Source organism: Bubalus kerabau, chromosome 10 (assembly GCF_029407905.1).
Source record: "Bubalus kerabau isolate K-KA32 ecotype Philippines breed swamp buffalo chromosome 10, PCC_UOA_SB_1v2, whole genome shotgun sequence".
NCBI lineage: Eukaryota > Metazoa > Chordata > Mammalia > Artiodactyla > Bovidae > Bubalus > Bubalus kerabau.
The window spans coordinates 106,595,385-106,616,480 of NC_073633.1; the positions used below are offsets into that span (position 1 = coordinate 106,595,385).

Genomic DNA, 21,096 nt, shown 5'->3' on the forward strand with positions numbered 1-21,096 from the left:
TCCATCTAAGCTGGTTTGGGGGAGGTTTCTGTCACTGAGACCAAGGAACGCCTGGACTAATTCCGGGTCGGAGGAGATGCCCAATAGCTGTTCCCACCTGGCCTCCTCCCTCCACTCAAAAGGAGGACGTGACTTCTCCCTCTCTCCTGTCATGTCTCCAGGGAGAAATAAGGTCCAAATAGTCATTGCAATACAAGGTTGTGGTATTCTGGCAATTACTGAATGCTGGCATTTTGTTGGTGAACTACTCTAATTTTTAAATTAAAAATTTTAAAAGCAGGATCACTTATGTACTGAGATGAAGACCAATGACTCAACTATTCAAATTACAATAAAAATGCTCGCTGAATAAAACTCTGCCCAGGGGCTTTTCATCAATCAGAACAATTTGTCCAAAAACACACATGATGCTGAAAATACTGCTGATCTACTTTTTTTCTTGAATGATACTTCATTTGTACTTTTTAATGATTTTCAAAGTTTTCTTCGTTTTGGATGCTTAGCATATGCTAACTTTGGGATAAGACTTTATTTTTTAACAACCTTTTTATTTTGGAATAGTTTTAGGTTTATAGCAAGATTGTGAAGCTGGGAGAGAGCGTTCGCACACACTCACACAGTCTCCTCTGTGATGAGTATTTTCTGAGTGTGTCCTTGGCTATACATGTGTCACAATCAACGAACCAATACCGGTGCAGCGTTAGGAACGAAATTCCACACCTCACTAGTGTTTACCCAATGTTCTTTCTTCTGTTCCATGATCCCATCCAGAACACCAAATTACATTGAGTTGTGAAGTCCCTTTAGGTTCCTCTGATTTATGACAGTTTATTAAGTTTATCTGCTAATAATCTGTTAGAAGGATGCTTGGTTAATGTTTCTACTTGACAAACTTACATTTTTCTTTGACCTTTAATCCTTTTAAAATTAGACTTAGACTAGATGTTTTCACAATGTTGTTAATGTTTGGAATTCTGAACACTTACAGATAAAATATTAGTATTGATATGAGTATTTATTTTAAATAAGTGCTGAATGTCCAGGGTCACAGTCCCTAGATCCCAGGTGTGGATGGGCAGAACATGGAGAACAGGAACACAGATGGCTAAGACCCTTGGTGCATGGAAGAGCCTTCCAGAACCAGAGTCCAGGAGGGCAGCCCAGGGCTTGCTGTTCTGCTGCAGAACCCCAGGCCCAGGCCATTCTAAAGGATTCTGCAGATAAGTTTTGCTCCCCAAATCCTTGCTGCACCCTATTCTTCCTCTGTGTACAGCTGGAGAAGACTTACTAATTACAGCCCAATCTGTATCTCGGTCTTACACAGCTAGTGCTCTAGGGCCATTTTTTGATGATGGTTTTGATGAATGCTAATGATACATGTAGACTTCCCAGGTGGCTCGTTGGTGAAGAATCCTCCTGCCAAGCAGGAGAAGGGTTTGATCCCTGAGTTGGGAAGATCCCCTGGAGAAGAAAATGGCAACCCATTCCAGTATCCTTGCCTGGGAAATCCCATGGTACCTCTTCTTAGAGAAGTCTGTAGTCTTTTTTTTCCCAAAGCCTTGCTCAGGGCTTGGAAGACAGTCAACACTCAGTACGTGCACGTGCTGTTATTTGATCAACCGACGCTGAACGCATGAAGGAAACCGGCACTGGTGGCAGGAGAAACCCCCTCTCCTCGGGGGCTGGGACCTGCTGAGGGCCGGGGAGCCTCTGGGTGGGTGTCGAGGACCAGGAAACTAGGGAGCCTCCCTGCCTGTGATGCGGGTGGGAGTTGGGGGCAGCAAGTGAAGAGGAAGGATTGGGGACGACCCCAGCGGCAGTGCCAGCAGCAGCCGAGCTCAGGGCTAGGGCCACATGGAAGAAGATGACTTATAAGCATAACAGCCACTTCTAGGAGTCTGAGACGCAAGCAGTCGTGAGCATCTGAAGGCCATATAAAGAGTTTAATGGAAGGTATGCAGTATGACACCATCGCTAGGGTGGAATCTGACATCTCTTTACATCACCATCTATTCTGGTCTCCGCAGAAGTTGCATACAAGCAGCACACCATAATTACGCTTGCTTTTGTCCAGAGTTCATGGCATATTCGAAGTCTTTAAAGCTGACATGACCATCTGAGTCTTGATCTACTTCCCTGGAAAATGAAACAGAAAGTGATTTACGGTGAGTTTCATCCTACTTCCGCACTTCATTTCTCTATCTTATCTGCGGGAAGGCTGAGGTCAATGGCTATCCTATTTTTTTTTCCTTGCATTGATAATACCTAAGGAGAGAAGGAAAGGAAAAAGTATTTATTAAAACCTACAGAAATGATATATTCAATACATTTAAAGGAATATCACCAAATGCACAAGTTATATTTTTTATATTAAAAAAGGCAGGAGTGATGGTTTTTCTAGCCATCCTGCAAATTTTTTCTGTGATATGTCAATAAACATACATGCATCTGGCAACCAAAAAAGCAAGGCAGGAGGCTGCAAAGAAGAGGAGAGTTTATTTGGATTCTGGAAGAACTGCAATTCGGGAAATACAAACTTGGGTAACCCTGAAAGTAAAAGCTGCCCGGCGACAACTGTGGTCGGCTCTGACTCAAGCCGGAAAGCACTGTCCTTGAGGACTCACAGGTTGTTTCAGGGTAAGAGTCCAGAAAGTATCCTGAGTTTCTGGAAGGTGTTCTGGATGGCAAAGGACCTTGATGTCCGCAAGTCACACTTCCTTACTGGTCTCCTGGCCCCATGGCAGAGAGCTCTTAGCAACACCAACGCCATTTTGATTTTTCCCATCATACATTGCACAACAGAAGTGTGGAGTAAACAATTAAGAGGTAAGAAAAACCTTTTGGGGGACTTATCTGGTGGTCCAGTGGCTGACTCCCTGCTCCCAGTGCAGGGGCCCTGGTCAGGGAACTAGATCCCAAATGCCAAAACTAAAAGACCCTGCATGCTACTGCTACAAGAGATCCTGCAGGCCACAGTCAAAACAAAGAGAGCTCATGCTCGACAAGGAAGATTGCACAGGCCGTAACTGAGACCTGAAGCAGCCAAATGAATAAATATTTTAAAAAAGGAAAAACATTTTGGGAGTAAATAACTATAGTGGCTGGCATCTTGCCTCGCACTGCCTTCATCTCACTGAATCTGTGCACAGACGTAGGATGGGCCCGTTCTGCAGACACTGATGTTCAATGTGCTGGTAGGATCACTGTGTTGGTAACAGACATGAAACTCAAGTCGGGATGGTTAAATTCCCAAATGTGGGCTTTACACTCTCTTCCACACATCTCTCTATGTAAATAGGATGTTCCAGACGGAAGTAGTTGTGTTGCAATTACCACACAGCTAACTCAAGCTCCAGAAGTTTTCACTGACATCATTCGTGGCCTCGGAAGCTCTGTTAATTCCTCACAAACACCCGATAAGCTTTTCTGAATCCTAGGAAGAGAGGTGAAGGCATGAGCCTCTGACTGGTCAGCTGAGGGTGTGGGTGGCCTCAGCTGGGTTGTGCCTGTGTCCCTAGGGCCACCGAGACAGGGGCATTGCTCCTTTGAACAGGGAGCAGAGAAATGGTGCTCAGGCCCCCTGGTCGACATAACACACGGCAGAGGGAGAACATCGCAATGTAAGCAATGCGTTCAGCTGCTACCGGGAGAGCCGTGCTTCCTTTAAGCGTGTGTCTGAGGGGTAACTGTTGAGCTGTGGTCACAGCTCCTCTTTGGGGCGCATTCTAAAACAATGCATTACGTGCCTTATGTGGTGCTCCTGGGTTGGCGCAAACTATATTTTGTTGAAACAGCAAATGGTATCAACCAGGACAAAGGGCTTTTTAAAGCAAGGACTGGTCCAAGTAACAGAGCCACTGATCACTGTAATAGTTTTAAAGCAGGCTTTTAAAATATTGAATTCTAAAATAAACTTTCTGAATACTTCATGCCAAAGTCTCTGAAGTCTATAACGGTATGGGACAGAGTGATAATAATTTTTCATTCTTTTGAAGTAAAGAAAAAGCCCTACTTCTCTGCCCCAGGGCAAAATCATGTTGCAGCATGTTAGTGTGAAATGACTGCAGACTGTGGGCCCATTATTCTTGCTACTTCTTTTGGTGAAATATACATGACAATTTCATGCTGTACAGGACCAAAAGCGGAATGTCGGATCTCTTCTAAGGGATTAGAAATAATCAGTATCACATTGTACTGACTACAGAGTATAAATCATCCCCTTTATTAAATTAGATAATTGAAGATTCTTAATATTGCCTAAGTATTTTTCCCCAAGGAATTGGATTAGATAAATGGCCTTTTTTCTTTCCACTCTGAACTGGCATGATTGAACTCTAAATCTCATACGGTGAGTTAAGTGGATAACTTAGAAAAGTAATATTTAGGGTAAACTGTTTCTATATATATGTGTGTGTACATTTATTCACTTATTGAGATGCTGAATACTTGTAGAAAAGGAAACCCCTTTGCCTGATTCTCTCAGTAAATAACCTTTTTGTAATTGCATTAACTTTTTATTTTTCTTGTTGTCTTTGCCAAAGCTTCCCATCATAACATGATTACGGTATAACCAAGAGGTATTAGAATGGGAAAGTTTATTCATAAAGTTTGGAGTGGCATTTTTATAATGAATGGAGGAGCATCATGTTTATATTTAGAATGAGACATGGTAAAATACCCTCTTCTGACTTCCCTTCCTCATCACATACGTATCACGGTCGTCTCAAGGAGAATGACGAGGAAATTCACATTTCAGAGCTATACTTTTAAAAGCTAAAATACTGTTTTTCATTGCAGACGGCATTATTCCAAAGAAGGAAGCTCTCACAGCACCCACACTCAGATTGCTGTGTGATGGAAGAGCAGATGTGCTGGTGGGCAGAATCGGTGGTGCTGAGGAGACGAAGCCGATGTCATTATGCAAAAAGGTTCATGGTTTCTGTTTACACTGTTTAACCCTAAAAGGAGTACACTCTCCTTCTGAAACCAGAGTGTGCTGTCTTGGCGTCACTGACACACATTCAGCACTGAAATATTCCACCTCCAACTAGAAATAAACGCTGGGAAGGCAAGAACTTTCTCTTGTTTGCTGCAAGGTCCCCATCTCTTGGCCCACAGTCGGCAATGACTGTTTACAGAGTGAATGAATTTGTGGAATAAGTGAATCTGGGCAGACAGTGGACAACATTGTGGAATATCTACTGCCTCCCTGGAGGTTTGGGGGGATTAAAGAAAGTACGTCATCACTGTTTTTACAGAGTTGAAATCCTAGGCAGAGACATAACACTCTGATGGTGGCACCTAGGAGCCATCGCTCAGGGACCCATAAGGAATGGTCAGTCATGGTCTCCATGCCCAACCGCATTTTGTAAACACAGACCAGATGCAAGAGTCCAAGTGAGAGATAGACTCGAAAAACTGAGGTTGCCTAGACAAGCAGTGAATGGAAGGAACCCCTTGAGTGTCAGGCTGAACAATAAGAAAGAGCGGGAAGTTGGAGACTGTAGCGAAACACTGGACACGTCTGCATCTGACCTGCCCTACAGCTGAGCCCAAGCACTTGAAGCCACTTAAGTAGCTGCTCTTTTACTGGACATAGGAATATATGCGTATACACACACACACACACGAAATATAAGCCTGAACACACACACACACACCTCCCTGGTGGCTCAGTTGGTAAAGAATCCACCTGCAATGCGGAGACCCTGATTCGATCCCTGAGTCGGGAAGATCTGCTGGAGAAGGGCTAGGCTACCGGCTCCAGTATTCTTGGGCTTCCCTGGTGGCTCAACTGGTAAAGAACCTGCCTGCAATTCGGGAGACTTGGGTTCGATCCCTGGGTTGGGAAGATCCCCTGGAGAAGGGAAAGGCTACCTACTCCAGTATTCTGGCCTGGAGAATGCCATGGACTATACAGTCCATGGGGTTGCAAAGGGCTGGACATGACTGAGTGACTTTCACTTGGACACACACACACACACACACACACACACACACAGGCTTATATTTCACAGCTGGCTTTTTAAAGGAATGAACAGTTTATAAAGATAGATGAAAGGAAAATAAATTGCCATGAACAACAGTAACTGCCTTCTAGACATGTAAAGCCAGTTAAATTAAAGACTTTTTGATTTGCTCGTTTCTGAGATGCAAAGGGAGAGCTGGAATTGATCTGGGGAGTAGGAACTCCAGAGGGTTGAACTGCCCTGTGTAACTCAGTATGAACATTTTAGGACCATCTGGGTGGAGGAGATGACAAGAAAGATAAGAGAGTGAAAGACATCAACTTTCCACTTCAGGGGGCACAGGTTCAATTCCTGGTCAGGGAACTAAGATCCCGAATGCCATGTGGTGAGGAGAAAAAAAGAGAGAAGATGCAAGAAGAAGGACCTACTGATGGGTGGGGAGGAGGCTGGGATGCAATGAGAGGAGAAATGGCCCAAGAAAGGCCCTGTGCTCAAAAGGCCCTTAATTAACTGCTACGTTTATGTGGACTGGGAGGTTGTTTGTGTTGCATGTCATGACGTGTCTTTTGCCTTCACCAAGGACTGTGACAGCCACAGTCTGAGAGGGGATGGTGTGGTTGCGGTGTGTGCACTGTCTGGCAGAGGATGGAGTTCGGCGATGAGTGCAGTCTGAGTGGGTGCAGTAGAGAGCAGGAGAAGTCAGTGGCGGGTGGGAAGATGACCCATCAACTGAACGAGCTCAGAGAGAAATGAGAACTCAGAGCCACAGGCCTTCCAGAAACTTGCAGAACCTTATAAAGTGCTGCAACATTGCACTGGGAGTGGAACGGGAGCTCCAGGCAATCCCATCTGGACTTTGAAGGGCGGAGGACGCGGGGTGCCAGTGCCATACACTGAGAACTTCAGGCAGGTCTACACTCTGTCCACTCAGCTGAATCCCAACAGTTTTCTTATCTGTTAAAATTCCGACATTTTTTGGACTTGTCAGATAAGTGGTTGTAATTACTTCTATCACCATAAGCTTTAGCATTTGTCTTTGTACATCCTGATTTGTTAAGCAAGATTCTCTCTCCTTTTTGGGATGTGGCGTGGACTTAGCCCAGACGAAATGTTTCCCTGTGATCTAAAGGCTAAGTAGTCCCCACCTTGAAGGAGCCAAGGTTCAGCTGTACTGCTGCTCTAACATTATATTCTAGAGAAAAACAGTTTGTTTTTAAACTTAAAAAAGACATACACAGCAAATGTTTCTCACAAGTAGTACATGTTCCTTGTGCAACAATATTTATATCATACCAATGTCTTTTAAGGGGCTTCCCTGGTGGCTCAGAAGTTAAACAATTTGCCTGTAATGCAGGAGACCTGGGTTCAATCCCTGGGTCAGGAAGATCCTCTGGAGAAAGGAATAGCAACCCACACCAGTATTCTTGCCTGGAGAATTCCATGGACAGAGGAAGCTGGCAGGCTACAGTCCATGGGGTCACAAAGAGTCGGACACAACTGAGAGGCTGACACTTTTAACAATTTCTTGTAATGTTTTGAAAATACTTTTCATTGTAAAATAATTCACAAGTGCCCCATTGCTAGGTCTCCAAAGTCAGATTTCAAATCAGAGTACGTGCTTTTGCTAAAGTTACTTAAAAAAAAAAAAAAGGAAGGAGAGAAACAAACAGGGAAGGAATTGAAACAATGGAACATTCTCTATTGAAATGATGTAAAGACTATAAAAGTTATGTTTTTATGTGGAAACAAGAATAAATACTATGTATATTATAACTGTAATCTCATAAACATTTATATTCATTTGGGCAGAAGTGGAAGATTATAAACTAAACACAAGTTTGTTTTATGGGCTGTTTTGGATTAAAATATTCTTTAGTATTGATATCTTTTTCAACTGAAGGAGTATTTCCTTTCTTTTTGGTCTGAATTTTCTAAACAAGTGACCTTGTTTCACAATGTCTAAATCTTCATTAGAGCAGGATTTCTCAATCTCAGTGCTGTTGACATTTGGGGCCGGATCACTCTCTGCCACGAGGGCCGTCAGGCCTGCGCGCTGTAGGGTGTTTAGCAGCATCCCTGGTTTCTACCCATCTGATGCCAGGAGGACCCTTCCCCACTGGGACAGTCAAAACTTTCTCCAGATGTGGCCAGGTGTCTCCTGGGAGGGCTGCGGGACAAAACCATCCCTGGTTGAAAACCACAGAGCTAGAATACGTGAACCGTGAACTTCCAGATGTTCAAGCTGGTTTTAGAAAAGACAGAGGAACCAGAGATCAAATTGCCAACATCTGCTGGATCATAAAAAAGGCAAGAGAGTTCCAGAAAAACATCTATTTCTGCTTTATTGACTATGCCAAAGCCTTTGACTGTGTGGATCACAATAAACTGTGGACAACTCTGAAAGAGATGGGAGTGCCAGACCACCTGATCTGCCTCTTGAGAAACCTGTATGCAGGTCAGGAAGCAACAGTTAGAACTGGACATGGAACAACAGACTGGTTCCAAATAGGAAAAGGAGTACGTCAAGGCTGTGTATTGTCACTCCGCTTATTTAACCTATATGCAGAGTACATCATGAGAAACACTGGGCTGGAAGAAGCACAAGCTGGAATCAAGATGGCCAGGAAGAATATCAATAACCTCAGATATGCAGATGACACCACCTTCAGAAAGTGAAGAAGAACTAAAGAGCCTCTTGATGAAAGTGAAAGAGGAGAGTGAGAAAGTTGGCTTAAAATTCAACATTCAGAAAACTAAGATCATGGCATCTGGTCCCATCACTTCATGGGAAATAGATGGGGAAACAGTGGAAACAGTGGCTGACTTTATTTTTTTGGACTCCAAAATCACGGCAGCTGGTGAGTGCAGCCATGAAATTCAGACACTTACTTCTTGGAAGGAAAGTTATGACCAACCTAGATAGCATATTAAAAAGCAGAGACGTTACTTTGTCAACAAAGGTCCGTCTAGTCAAAGCTATGGTTTTTACAGTAGTCATGTATGGATGTGAGAATTGGACTATATAGAAAGCTGAGCACCCAAGAATTGACGCTTTTGAACTGTGGTGTTGGAGAAGACTCTTGAGAGTCCCTTGGACTAAGGAGATCCAACCAGTCCATCCTAGAGGAGATCAGCCCTGGGTGTTCATTGCAAGGACTGATGTTGAAGCTGAAGCTCCAATACTTTGGCCACCTGATGTGAAGAGCTGACTCATTGGAAAAGACCCTGATGCTGGGAGGGATTGGGGGCAGGAGGAGAAGGGGACGACAGAGGATGAGATGGTTGGGCGGCATCACCGACTCGATGGACATGAGTTTGAGTAAACTCTGGGAGTTGGTGATGGACAGGGAGGCCTGGTGTGCTGCGGTTCATGGGGTCGCAAAGACTAGGACACGACTGAGCGACTAAACTGAAGTGAGAGGAGCCGGAGGTGGAGCCATTCTCTGGAACATTGCAGCTAAATCTACACTTACTAGAAAACTGCTTTAAAGACACCCCCTGGCCCCAAACAAGTGATTTCGGGGCAGGGGAGGCAGCCGTGTTTCTTGGCTGGATTAAGCAGATAGTTGCCTCAGTGCTCTGCCCCACCGACACCAAGGCTTTGGTGGAGCGCAGAGGAGACCTCTGGGGAGGCAAGGCCTCGGGGGTGATCTGAGCCAGCGGCGGGCACGTCTGTGTTCGCAGCGCACAGGCGGGCAGCCGGCGATTACTCCGAGTCACTGGGATCGTCACACGAGTGTTGGAAGTTGACGCCCCATGTAGCTCACCCGAAACATGGATGAAAAATTTAACGCGGAGGCAAAGACTGAGATGAGAAAAGTTTTCTGAGTGGAACTTGAGGAGTGTGGGGTAAAGGGAGAGAGGCCCTCTTTTTCTCTGATTCTTCACGGAGTGATTTAAAGGAAAAAAGCCAAAACTGCCGTTATGTTAGCGTCCGAGCTGCCATACTGACTGAACGGTGAGCGCTAAAATGGCCGTCCCAGCGAGGAGCCCGGGCGGGGCGCGAGCGGAGGCCCTGGAGGCCGGCGCCGTCAGCCCGCGAGCCCCGCCGGCGCCCGCCGGTCCTCCCCGCCCGCGCGCCCGCCTCCTTGTCGATGACAGGCCTGTGGGGCTCGGCGGCCGTTCAGTCGGCGAGGCGTTCGTTCATTCTACCTCGTTAAAGACGCGTGTTAAGGGAAGCCCCTCAGACGCACAGGAAGCCGGAAGAAGCGTTTAGCCGGCTTCCGGTCTTCGGCGGCTCCCTCCGCGGCTGTGCCTGGCGCCTTCCCCTCGGCGAGCCCGCGGCGCCTTCCCCTCGGCGAGCCCGCGGCGCCTTCCCGGCCCGCCTCTCTGCCGCTCGGCTTTTGCTGCAGTGCCTCCCACGTGCTTCCAGCCGTCCACCAGGGCCCTCACCCCGGGGCGGCCCTCACCCCGGGGCGGCCCTCACCCCGGGGCGGCCCTCCCCGCACAGTCGCAAGTATGAAAAAAGGCGGTAAGGCCCCCTGGGTGATTCTTGACCCGTGAGGGGACAGGTGTCAGTGGATAGTCACTTTCCTTTGGTCCTTCTGGGGTGGCTCTCTGGACTCAGGGAAGCCCTCCTTCACCTCAGGCTTGCCCTCACTCACCGGTCCACCCTTGCTCCCCGAGGCTGTACCCCAAACAAGCAACCTGCGCGTAGCCCTCATCTAAAGCTCTGCCTTCAGGAAGATCTCAGGCTGACATGGAGGAAAGTTTGAGAGAGGAAGTTCTCACGGGCATTTAAATTGCCATCAGCGGTAGCATGTCACAGCAGAGTCTCGTTCAGGTAACAGGGAACTCACTATTGAAACAGATCAGTTTCTTCTCTTCGGGAACTGACTTTTAGAGCAAATTAAATATTGCCTTTCAGAAGAGCTCTGAAGTTTGAAGTTTCAAGCAATTTAAACGCCAAGGACAGCCAGAAAAAGAATCTGCTCTTCATTGTCTCATGTGCATGTCTTATTTAATACTATTTAGTCTGCCAACAATACATGGTATTTAGACTTCAGGTGAGTAGTTTAGTTCTTCACTTTCTGCCGTAAGGGTGGTGTCATCTGCATATCTGAGGTTATTGATATTTCTCCCGGCAATCTTGATTCCAGCTTGTGCTTCTTCCAGCCCAACGTTTCTCATGATGTACTCTGCATAGAAGTTAAATAAGCAGGGTGACAATATACAGCCTTGACATACTCCTTTTCCTGTTTGGAACCACTCTGTTGTTCCATGTCCAGTTCTAACTGTTGTTTCCTGACCTGCATACAGGTTTCTCAAGAGGCAGGTCAGGTGGTCTGGTATTCCCATCTCTTTCAGAATTGTCCACAGTTTATTGTGATCCACACAGTCAAAGGCTTTGGCATAGTCAATAAAGCAGAAATAGATGTTTTTCTGGAACTCTCTTCCTTTTTCCATGATCCACCCTTATGGCAGAAAGTGAAGAGGAACTAAAAAGAAAAAGCCTCTTGATGAAAATGAAAGAGGAGAGTGAAAAAGTTGGCTTAAAGCTCAGCATTCAGAAAACTAAGATCATGGCATCTGGTCCCATCACTTCATGGGAAATAGATGGGGAAACAGTGGAAACAGTGTCAGACTTTATTTTTCTGGGCTCCAAAATCACTGCAGATGGTGATTGCAGCCATGAAATGAAAAAGACGCTTACTCCTTGTAAGGAAAGTTATGACCAACCTAGATAGCCTGTTCAAAAGCAGAGACATTACTTTGCCAACAAAGGTCCGTCTAGTCAAGGCTATGGTTTTTCCAGTGGTCATGTATGGATGTGAAAGTTGGACTGAGAAGAAAGCTGAGCGCTGAAGAATTGATGCTTTTGAACTGTGGTGTTGGAGAAGACTCTTGAGAGTCCCTTGGACTGCAAGGAGATCCAACCAGTTCATTCTAAAAGGAGATCAGTCCTGGGTGTTCTTCGGAAGGACTGATGGTAAAGCTGAAACTCCAGTACTTTGGCCACCTCATGCGAAGAGTTGACTCATTGGAAAAGACTCTGATGCTGGGAGGGATTGGGGGCAGGAGGAGAAGGCGACAACAGAGGATGAGATGGCTGGATGGCATCACCGACTCGATGGACATGAGTTTGGGTGAACTCCGGGAGTTGGTGATGGACAGGGAGGCCTGGCGTGCTGCAATTCATGGGGTCATAAAGAATTGGACACGACTGAGCAACTGAACTGAACTGAACTGTGGATCGTGTATTCCTCAATATAAGAGTGTTCTTCTGCCTTCTGGACGCAGAGGTGTATCTGTGGACTGGTTGTGGGCAGGTGGTGGAATTGGCCACTTAGGATGAACTATGGAGGATAAAAGGCAGACCAGGAAGAAAGGATGACACAAGCCAGGCAAAACTCTGGCCTCCTTAGGACCAGGTTCTGCCTACTAAATGAGAGACACAGTGCATGCTGTTGGTTACTTCCCCGTCACCTGTGCTACTCAGCTGTGTGGTTTGGGTGAATGGATCCCCACCCCAAGTTCTGGAAGTGGGATCCCACTGGTTTAAGCCAACCAGTTTAATCCCACTCTCCTTACTATAGTGACTGGTTTGAGGGATCATTGGCTACTTAGGACATGACATTCCTCCTCTGACCACTGCTGATGGGTAAAGAGTTGTGTGCATATGTGCTCAGCGGTCAGTTGTGTCTGACTCTTTGTGACCCCATGGACTGTAGCCTGCCAGGCTCCTCTCTGTTCCTGGGGTTTCTCCAGGCAAGAATACTGGAGTGGGTTGCCATTTCTTATTCCAGGAGATCTTCCTGACCCAGGGATTGAACATCTCCTGCGTCTCCTGCATTGGCAGGTGGATTCTGGGTAAAGAGTTGGGTCAATCATAATGAAGCCTGGGCATTTTGTTTGTCAGCTAAGAAGAAGCTCTCTCACTGGACAGCTGGGATGCAGAGGTGACATGACCTTACAGCAGTCATTTTCCTGACACAAGAGTACAACTTCCATAACAGTTCTCTGAGTCACTGATCTAAAAATTTATGCACCTGCTTTTCATGATCAATTATCAGCCTGAAAATGGTGCTACATACAGTGAAGGGAAGAGTCAGAAGAATTACAGAGTGAGCTGGAGCCTAATTAACCAGGCCTGAAGCATGCCCAGTTTCAAAACTCTTAGTTACATGAACCAATAAGTTCCCTGGGTTGTTCAAAGCAGTCTAAAAAGTATTTTCTAGTACGTGCAAATAAAAGCATCCTGACATGTCAGGTATCCCACCTGAAATCTTTTCTAAACTTTGCAATATCTGGAACTTTGTAGCTATAGAGTAGACACTCATAAGTTCAATAGTTTTGAAATAATTATTCCATTTTGAAAGAAACCCTGAAATAACTCAGATTTTCCCTTTGGGTGCTATCTGAAGATGCTGGATTAGTCTCCATAATTCTGCATTCTAAAGAAGTTACTTTCTCACTGCAATCCAACAAAAATCTTTGTTTACACTGCCTTAGCTGTGATTATGTGCTGAAGGAAGCTATTGATGGGACCAATATGGTTTTTTCCTAAACAGTGACAGAATAGATTCTCCAGTCCAAGGAAAAAAAAAAAAAAGAAAAATGGATGGGAAATGCAGTCACAGCTGGCAAAAGTGATTAACCATAAATAATGACTCACTTTTTCCTATTTACTAGGTTTTTAAAACAAGGAGTCTTATTTAAAGCTAGAGGTATTTTAAAAGGAGGAAAGAATGTACTTTCAGAATGTCTGATTATTGACCACTTGTGCACATGTGGATAAATGCAATCAGCATGTAGACCAAAGTCTCATTTCTGGCAGAGTTTCATATCCCTTCTCTATAAGTGCTTGAGCAGAACCACTAATACACAGTGACTTGATCTTTTTACTCAGTTTGAGTCTCTGGGAAAGAAGTTGTGATGGCAGGAAATAGCTTATGTCAGAGAGCTTTAGGGATAAAGAACAAAAGCCAAAGTGAGTCTCTCTGAACTAATAATAAAAAAAGTCTGGCTCCTATACTTTTGGGTCGCTAGGTCCTCTGTCCCCCCGCATGCCATATCTGTCTAAGAGGCCTGCTCTCAGCACAGCAGGGAGCGGTGCGGCCCCCAGAAAAGGCCCAGGAGTGAGCTTTAGTCTCGGCGAGGCTGGGCGACCCTGGGCAAGTGTCTCAGCTGCTGTGAATTCCAAGCTGCTCGCTGGCCAAGCGAGTGGCTGGGCTATGAGCTGAGCTGATACAGCTCTACAGTGCGATAAACCCACGCTGGGTCTCGATCTACTACTAGTGTGTTTGTACCAAAAGTCTAAAATGGCAAGCCAACCCCCAACCAGCCATTTTAGCTTTTAAAAAGTACTTTTGAGTCTTCAACCCTGCGCACAGGTGTAAAGATCCATAAACATGTATAAATATAAATAGGAAAAAAAGATCCTGCCTTCAACAGTGTGAAATATGAATGGAGAGAAAGCCATTTCTATTTCAAATATATAATCACTTCAGCTGAGATATCTAGTATCATTGTGAACTTGATTATGAGATAAAAGAAGTGGGCCAGAGATGGCAATCATTTAATCTCTTAAGAACAGCTCTTCTGAAGAGCTTTTCACACTATGCTCCATAGACTTCTAGCAGGTTATGATCTGGCTAGAAAGAAAGCATAATGATGAGGAAAATTATGTTTTCAATAACACATGCTTTTACAGTACAAGTCCTTCCACAAAGGAGGCAATAAAATGAACTCTGACCACTTTAACAGATGGCGTAATGGCTCTGTGCACAGATGTGGCCTCTCTGAAAACAACAAGTTCATAGCCTTGATTGGAGGTTTAGGAATGAGCTGAACTTTCAAGTGTGATGTAGGAAAGATTACATACTTCCAGAAAAGAAAGCTGAGTATTAGTGGGTTCAGATGCTTGGAGAGATGGGCTAAAAGAATAAAGCTTAATGAGCTTCATTTTGCTAATGCAACAAATAGAGTTGAAGATGAAATATGAACTCTAAACATCGAGCCATTTATAAATGCCCTGCTGATAATGCTGTTAGCCCCTGTCGGATAGGGAAGCTTGCTTTTTCAAAAGCATACTTCCTCGGAGTCAGAAAACACCAATTGTCAGGTGATGCTTATTTTCCCCAGTAGTATGATGTTTTTGAGTAGAATATATCTTTCATAATACATGTTAGGGGGACTGTGGAATTTTTTGTTTACTTATTTGTGCTTTCCTTTTTTAAGGAAGACAGATAAATTGAATCTAAAGTTTATCTGGATAAAGAAATATGCCAGGAGAATATTTTTTCCAAAAAATAATAATGATATCAAAACAAAATATAAAGCCTCAGTGTGCTTATGGCCCAGGAATTAATGAATGAGAATGGCATCCAGATACACATATATACACACACATACGTGGGAATTCAGCAGTGATCAAAAGAGGCATTTCAAGTTGGTGGGGATAAAACAAGTTGGTAGGAAAAGGAGCTGGGATCATTGACCCTCTGTTTATCCACTTTGGGATGGCTGGAGTCTGTTTCCATGGCAGAGTCTGCTATGTGTTCAACAAAACTTGTTTCCTTTTCTTCCTGAGAACATAGCTAAGCCACATTTTCCAGCCTCCCTTGCAATTAGATGCCACTGGGAGTTCTGGCAACAGAATGATAATAATATAATAATATAGAAAGAAAGAATATCCATTGTTCCTTCTAATTAAAAGCCCTCGCATTTCAAAGGAGTGAACAGGACCTGACAGTCACCCCAGGGACTGTGGCATGGCCAAATTCTGAAAGATACTCTCATCCTGTGTTAGCAGAGACGCACCAGTAATCCAAGGGATTAATTCTATATATTAATAACTTGGTTATAGGAACATTGTTTGAAAATTCTATCAAGTCAGGGCGTAGTGTTATTTTTCTCACTAAATGAAGAGTACAGGAATTTATAAAAATTAAGATTTTTAACTGTTCACACTCCAGTTTTAAATAATCCATTTGGGAAAAATAAGATTTCACCTCTCAGGCCACTTTTCAGTGATGCGCGTCACTGAGCCAGTGGAAAACCTGGCCTTACTTCTGCATAATTATAATAAATTATTGATGGCTTTGTTTACAACATACTCTCAGCATGTAAAAACTCTGGGTCTGTGGACAATAATAAGCAACATTAAAAAAATGAAACATTTCATAATGAAACAATTCCCTCAGGTTATCAGAAGAAGCCTGTTCTTCAAAGGCCACCTGTAACAGCAAAGGCACACCAAATGGAAGGAACACGAGGGCTTTTCCTAGGAGAATTTCAGCCAAAAGAGATGAAGGTTCAGAGGGCACATGGCAAATGTTTAGGAAATTGGGAAACGCAAAGAGAATGAACATGGCCAAATCAACCAAATGCTAGGCTAAGATCAAGGGGCCCCCACGTCCAAGCGCAGCGAGAGCACTTGAGCACTGAAACGTGCTAGCAGACAGGACTTCTTTCCCTGAAAGACTAGCTCCCAAGGTTAGTATGAGGATGGGGGAAGAAGAAGGGATGCCCCTCTTCCCCCAGCCTTAATGAGGCCCCACAAAGTGCACGACCCTCTTGTCCTGCTAGACCTGTCCCCACCTGCCCAGGACTGACAATCCACTCTCCAGGGGATGACCACAGTGCCGGAAGCCGGCGTGACATTTGCCTTCCAGAGTGGGTGGGAGGGCCAGGGAGAGTCTTCAAAGGTTTTAGGCTGAAAACACAAGCTGGCTCATGGTGGGGTTTCAGTAATGTGTAAATCACATTAGGAGTGTGTGTGTGTGTGTGTGTGTGTGTGTGTGTGTTGTGGTTGCGCTGGGGCTCTTCTAGCCTTGGGAAGAAACTGGACTCGCCCATAAACGGCCCCAGCAATACGGATTTCAGGGATTCAAATTACTGGCCCCATCCAGTGTGACATTTTCCTCCCATTATCCAGTCTCTCCTGCCTCCAGGCAGGGCCACATCATTGATTATGGAGTATTCCAGCCACTAAAAAAGATCCCGACGATCATTTAAGACATTAAGTGCTGATCGGTGCTGGTGGAGTAAGTTAAAAGGTTCGTGCCCTTCTAGTAACAACTCCACGGGGCTATTTCAGGATATTTATTAAACAAATTAAGTATTTACATTATGCTCCAGCACAGAGGCAGAGTCACTGAGTGCCTGAGTACGAGAAGATGAAACCAAGAGAAGTTATGTTGGGGAAACTGTTTTTCCAGTTTCCTAGAATTGGGGGCTGAGGACGCACTGACTTTTGGGAACAAGTCTGCATTAGGCAGGCATCAGCAGTGTCCCCGTGCCCACCTACACACAACTTTTTTATGTAGCTGAACCAAGGGACCAGGAAAAATTCATCACGATCCCAGGTGTTTTCCTTCTGGGTATACAGTCTATGTCTTAGAAAGTGGTGATTAAGGACTAGAAAAAGGGGCTTAGTAAAGAATATCTCAGTTAGTAAAGAATCCACCTGCAATGCAGGAGACCTGGGTTCAATCCCTGGGTTGGGAAGATCCCCTGGAGAAGGGAAAGGCCACCCACTCCAGTATTCTGGCCTGGAGAATTCCATGGACTTCACCCCATAGTCCATGGGGTCACAAAGTGTTGGATACGACTGAGTGACTTTCACTTTCAAGGACTAGAAAGACAATTAAGGAAATCTTCAAAGCCTAAATGAAATGGGTCTACTCCTACAATTTCCCCCTCAAATTAAAAATTTTAATGCCATAATGATGATGAACCTAATCTAAAAGTATTTTCTTGGCCTATGGTGCTATGGTTTCCTGTGGTAAAAGAATCCATGTTTTTCAAATACCGTGATAGTCCATGAATGTTAGGCCCTCTGCATTATATTATGATTCGTTTTCCTCCTCACTTGACTGTAAACGTGCAGTCTTTACATTTTATCACATTTTTATTACATTTGATTCACTGTGTGGCTCTTAGGCTTGACACAGTGCTCGGCACACACTGGCATCCAAGGAGCACATGCTGTATTGAACATGTGAATAGGAAAGTTTGGAAATGGGAGAAAAGCAATATCACTCTCTCTCTAACAGTCTTAAAGCAATTGCTGTGATCTCTGTGGCACTCTGCTTTCTGATTAGGGTAAGAAATTCTGTGTCCTGCTAATTTACATGTACTAGAAACATGTACCCCCCATCATTATAGTCTTGATTATTTCCACTTTAATGGCTGTATATGATTTCATCCTCTGGAGTAGCAAAGGCAACCCACTCCAGTTTTCTTGCCTGAACACTCTGTGGACAGAGGGGTCTGGCAGGTACCGTCCATGGAGGCGCGAGAAGTAGTACACCACTGAGCAACTGAGTACATGTGGCATTACCAAATGGATCTATAGTAATGTGCATGTCTGCTGGACTTTGGAAATGCCCTGGTCTTTCTGCTTTTATATCTGTGCCAATGAACACATCCATTAAAAACCTTCTCTTAGAAGTAGATTCTTGAGGACTTGCCTGGTGGTGCAGTGGATAAGAATCTGCCTGCCAGTGTAGGGGACATGGGTTCAGTCTCTGGTTTGGGAAGATTCCACATGCCACCAAGCAACCAGGCCCATGTGATACAACTCCTGAAGCCTGCGTGCCCTGGAGCCCGTGCTCCGGAACTGGAGAGTAGTTCCTGCTTGCTGCGCCTAGGGAAAGCTCACACAAAGCAAGCAAGACCCAGCACAGCCAAAAATAGATACATAATAAAATAAAACTTTAAAATTATATTAAAAAGTAGATCCTTGAGTTCACTTATTTATTCATCAGATACACCCTAAAAGCCACTATGAACCAGGAGCATTAGGTGCTGAAGACGTAGGGGTGAGCCAAAAAGAAACAGAGTCCCTTGCAGCTTTTAGTCCAGACAGGCAGGGAATTAAATAATTAAATAGGAAAGTAGAATCACCGGTGTGCTAAGTGTCTTGTGCTCTGTGTGCTGTGCTTAGTCGCTCAGTCGTGTCTGACTCTGCGACCTCCGTGGACTGCAGCCCGCCAGGCTCCCCTGTTCATGGGGATTTTCCAGGCAAGAATACTGGTGTGGGTTGCCATGCCCTCCTCCAGGGGATCTTCCCAACCCAGGGATCGAACCCAGGTCTCCTGCATTGCAGGCAGATTCCTTACCATCTGGGCCACCAGGGAAGCTGAGCACCTCGGGAGAGAGAGAGAAGGCGCCATGAGAGGGCAGGATAGAGGAGCCGGGCCCGGACGTCAGGGAAGTGGTACCTGAGGAAGTGGATGGGGTTGAGGTCGGAGTTAAGAGTTAACAGGGAGGTACAGGGCAGGGAAGAGCTGTCCAGCAGAGAGGACAGCATATGCAAGGGCCTCGAGGCAAGAGACAGCAAGTACATTGAAGGAATTGGAAGAAGCCGTGCGGCCAGAGTACACAGGATGAGCATGGAGCCCAGTGACCCTGCAGGGTGACTGAGATCGCTGAGGGCCTGGTGGGCCACTTAAGGACTCTGGCTGTAATCCAAAGGGCTATAGGAAGTTGCTGAACTGCTTCGGGGAGAGGGCTAATGTGCTTAAATCAACATTTTAAAAGTGCATCCTTGCTGAGGTGGGCAGACTAATGGCCCTCCAAAGATGTCCGTGTCTGAATCCCTGAAACGTGCAGTTATGTTCCATGGGAAAGCTGGGAAAGGGTTGTATTGAGAGATAGAATTAAGGTCATTGACCTTACAATGGGAGGTTATTCCTAGACTATCCAGGTGGGCCCCATGTAATCTCAAGGTCCTTAAAGATGGAAGAGGGAAGGAGGAGGCTCAGTAAAGAGTCAGAGAGAGACTGGAAGGTGCTAAGCTGCTGGCTTTGGACATGGAGGAAGGTACCATGAGCCAAGGAATGCAGGTGGCCTGCAGAAGCTGGAAATGACTCTTCCCCTAGAGCCTCTGGGTGCAGTGTGGTCCTGCTGACATCTTGATTTTGGCCCAGCGAGGCCCATTTTGGATTTCTGGCCTCCAGAACAGAACGCTGACAAATGTGTGCTAAGTCACTATGGCTGGGGTGATTGGTTACCGTAGTTGTAGGAGACTAATACGAGGGAGGAGAGCGTGAGTTTGGCTTTGGACAGTTAAGTTCTGGATGTCCTCCGCGAAAAGAGTATGGACATTTGCGAGTATTCATCTGTTAGCTACTTTTCTAATACGTTGTTGTTGTTTAGTTGCTAGGTCCTGTCTGACTCTTTGTGACCCCGTGGACTGTAGCCCGCCAGTCTTCTCTGTCCATGGGATCTCCCAGGCAAGAATACTGGAGAGGTTGCCGCTTCCTTCTCCAGGGGAGATTCCCGATCCAGGGATCAGACTTGCATCTCCTGCCTTGGCAGGCAGATTCTTTACCACTGAGCCACCAGGGAAGCCCTTCTCTAATAAGTGACATGGTACTTTTTTTTGGCCACACCCACAGAATATGGGATCTTAGTTCCTCAACCAGGGATAGAACCTATGTCCCCTGCATTGGGAGCATGGGGTCTCAATCACTGGACTGCCAAGGAAGTCCCATCAGTTATGTGATTTTTAAATAAATCTGACTTTTCAGGATTCCAGTTTTATGTTACATTTAGAGTCACTTCTACTTCTAAATCTCTGAGTGTATAAGCTTGAAAAGAAACAAATATATTTTTCCCTTAGATTCTTGTCAGTACTTGGCAATCACTGGGGGAAAAGTGATATTAAAAACACTGGATCTAAACTAAAGGGGGAAAATATTCCATTAAAAAGGTAGCCCTTATATAAAATTATCTTAAAATACTTTAATAAAAAATGTGTTGAATTTATATAAAGAAAGCGACAAAATTCCACTGAGACATACAAAAGGATATTTTTAAATGTCCATATGTGTATTTCTGGATGGGAAGACGAACACTGTAAAGATGCCAAATTCTTCCCAATTAATTTATAGACTGAATGCAATTTTATCAAAACCCCAAAGGGAGGTTTTTGGAACTCCACAAAAATGATTCTACCATTCATCTGGAAAATAAATAGGCAGGAAGAGCCAAGAACAATGTGAAAACAAGAAATACCAGGTTTCAGAACATATCAGAAGAACTGGGGTCGGGGGAGTGTGTTCCTGGTGTTAGAATGTGGGAAGAGAGAGGATCACAGCCTGGAAAGATCCCCTGGTATGTAAAAGAACTCAACACAGAATGTGATAATCGAGGCATTTTATATGAACAGAAAATA

At 45.0% G+C, this 21,096-nt stretch overlaps 1 protein-coding gene across 4 annotated transcripts in view; it reads right to left on the minus strand.

The window, feature by feature from the left end:
* Positions 1-596: 596 nt before the first annotated feature.
* The window catches only part of EFCAB11 (EF-hand calcium binding domain 11), a 171,481-nt gene continuing 150,981 nt past the window's right edge, over positions 597-21,096 (minus strand). Inside the window, exon 7 of one of the 4 annotated variants that reach the window (XM_055538876.1) lies at positions 597-2,136. In XM_055538876.1, the coding sequence (XP_055394851.1) occupies positions 2,098-2,136 (39 nt within the window). In that variant the 3' untranslated portion in view covers positions 597-2,097. Of the gene's footprint in view, positions 2,137-11,019; positions 11,108-21,096 lie in introns of those variants that run through there. The other 3 variants (XM_055538873.1, XM_055538879.1, XM_055538881.1) reach the window with 3 other exon arrangements.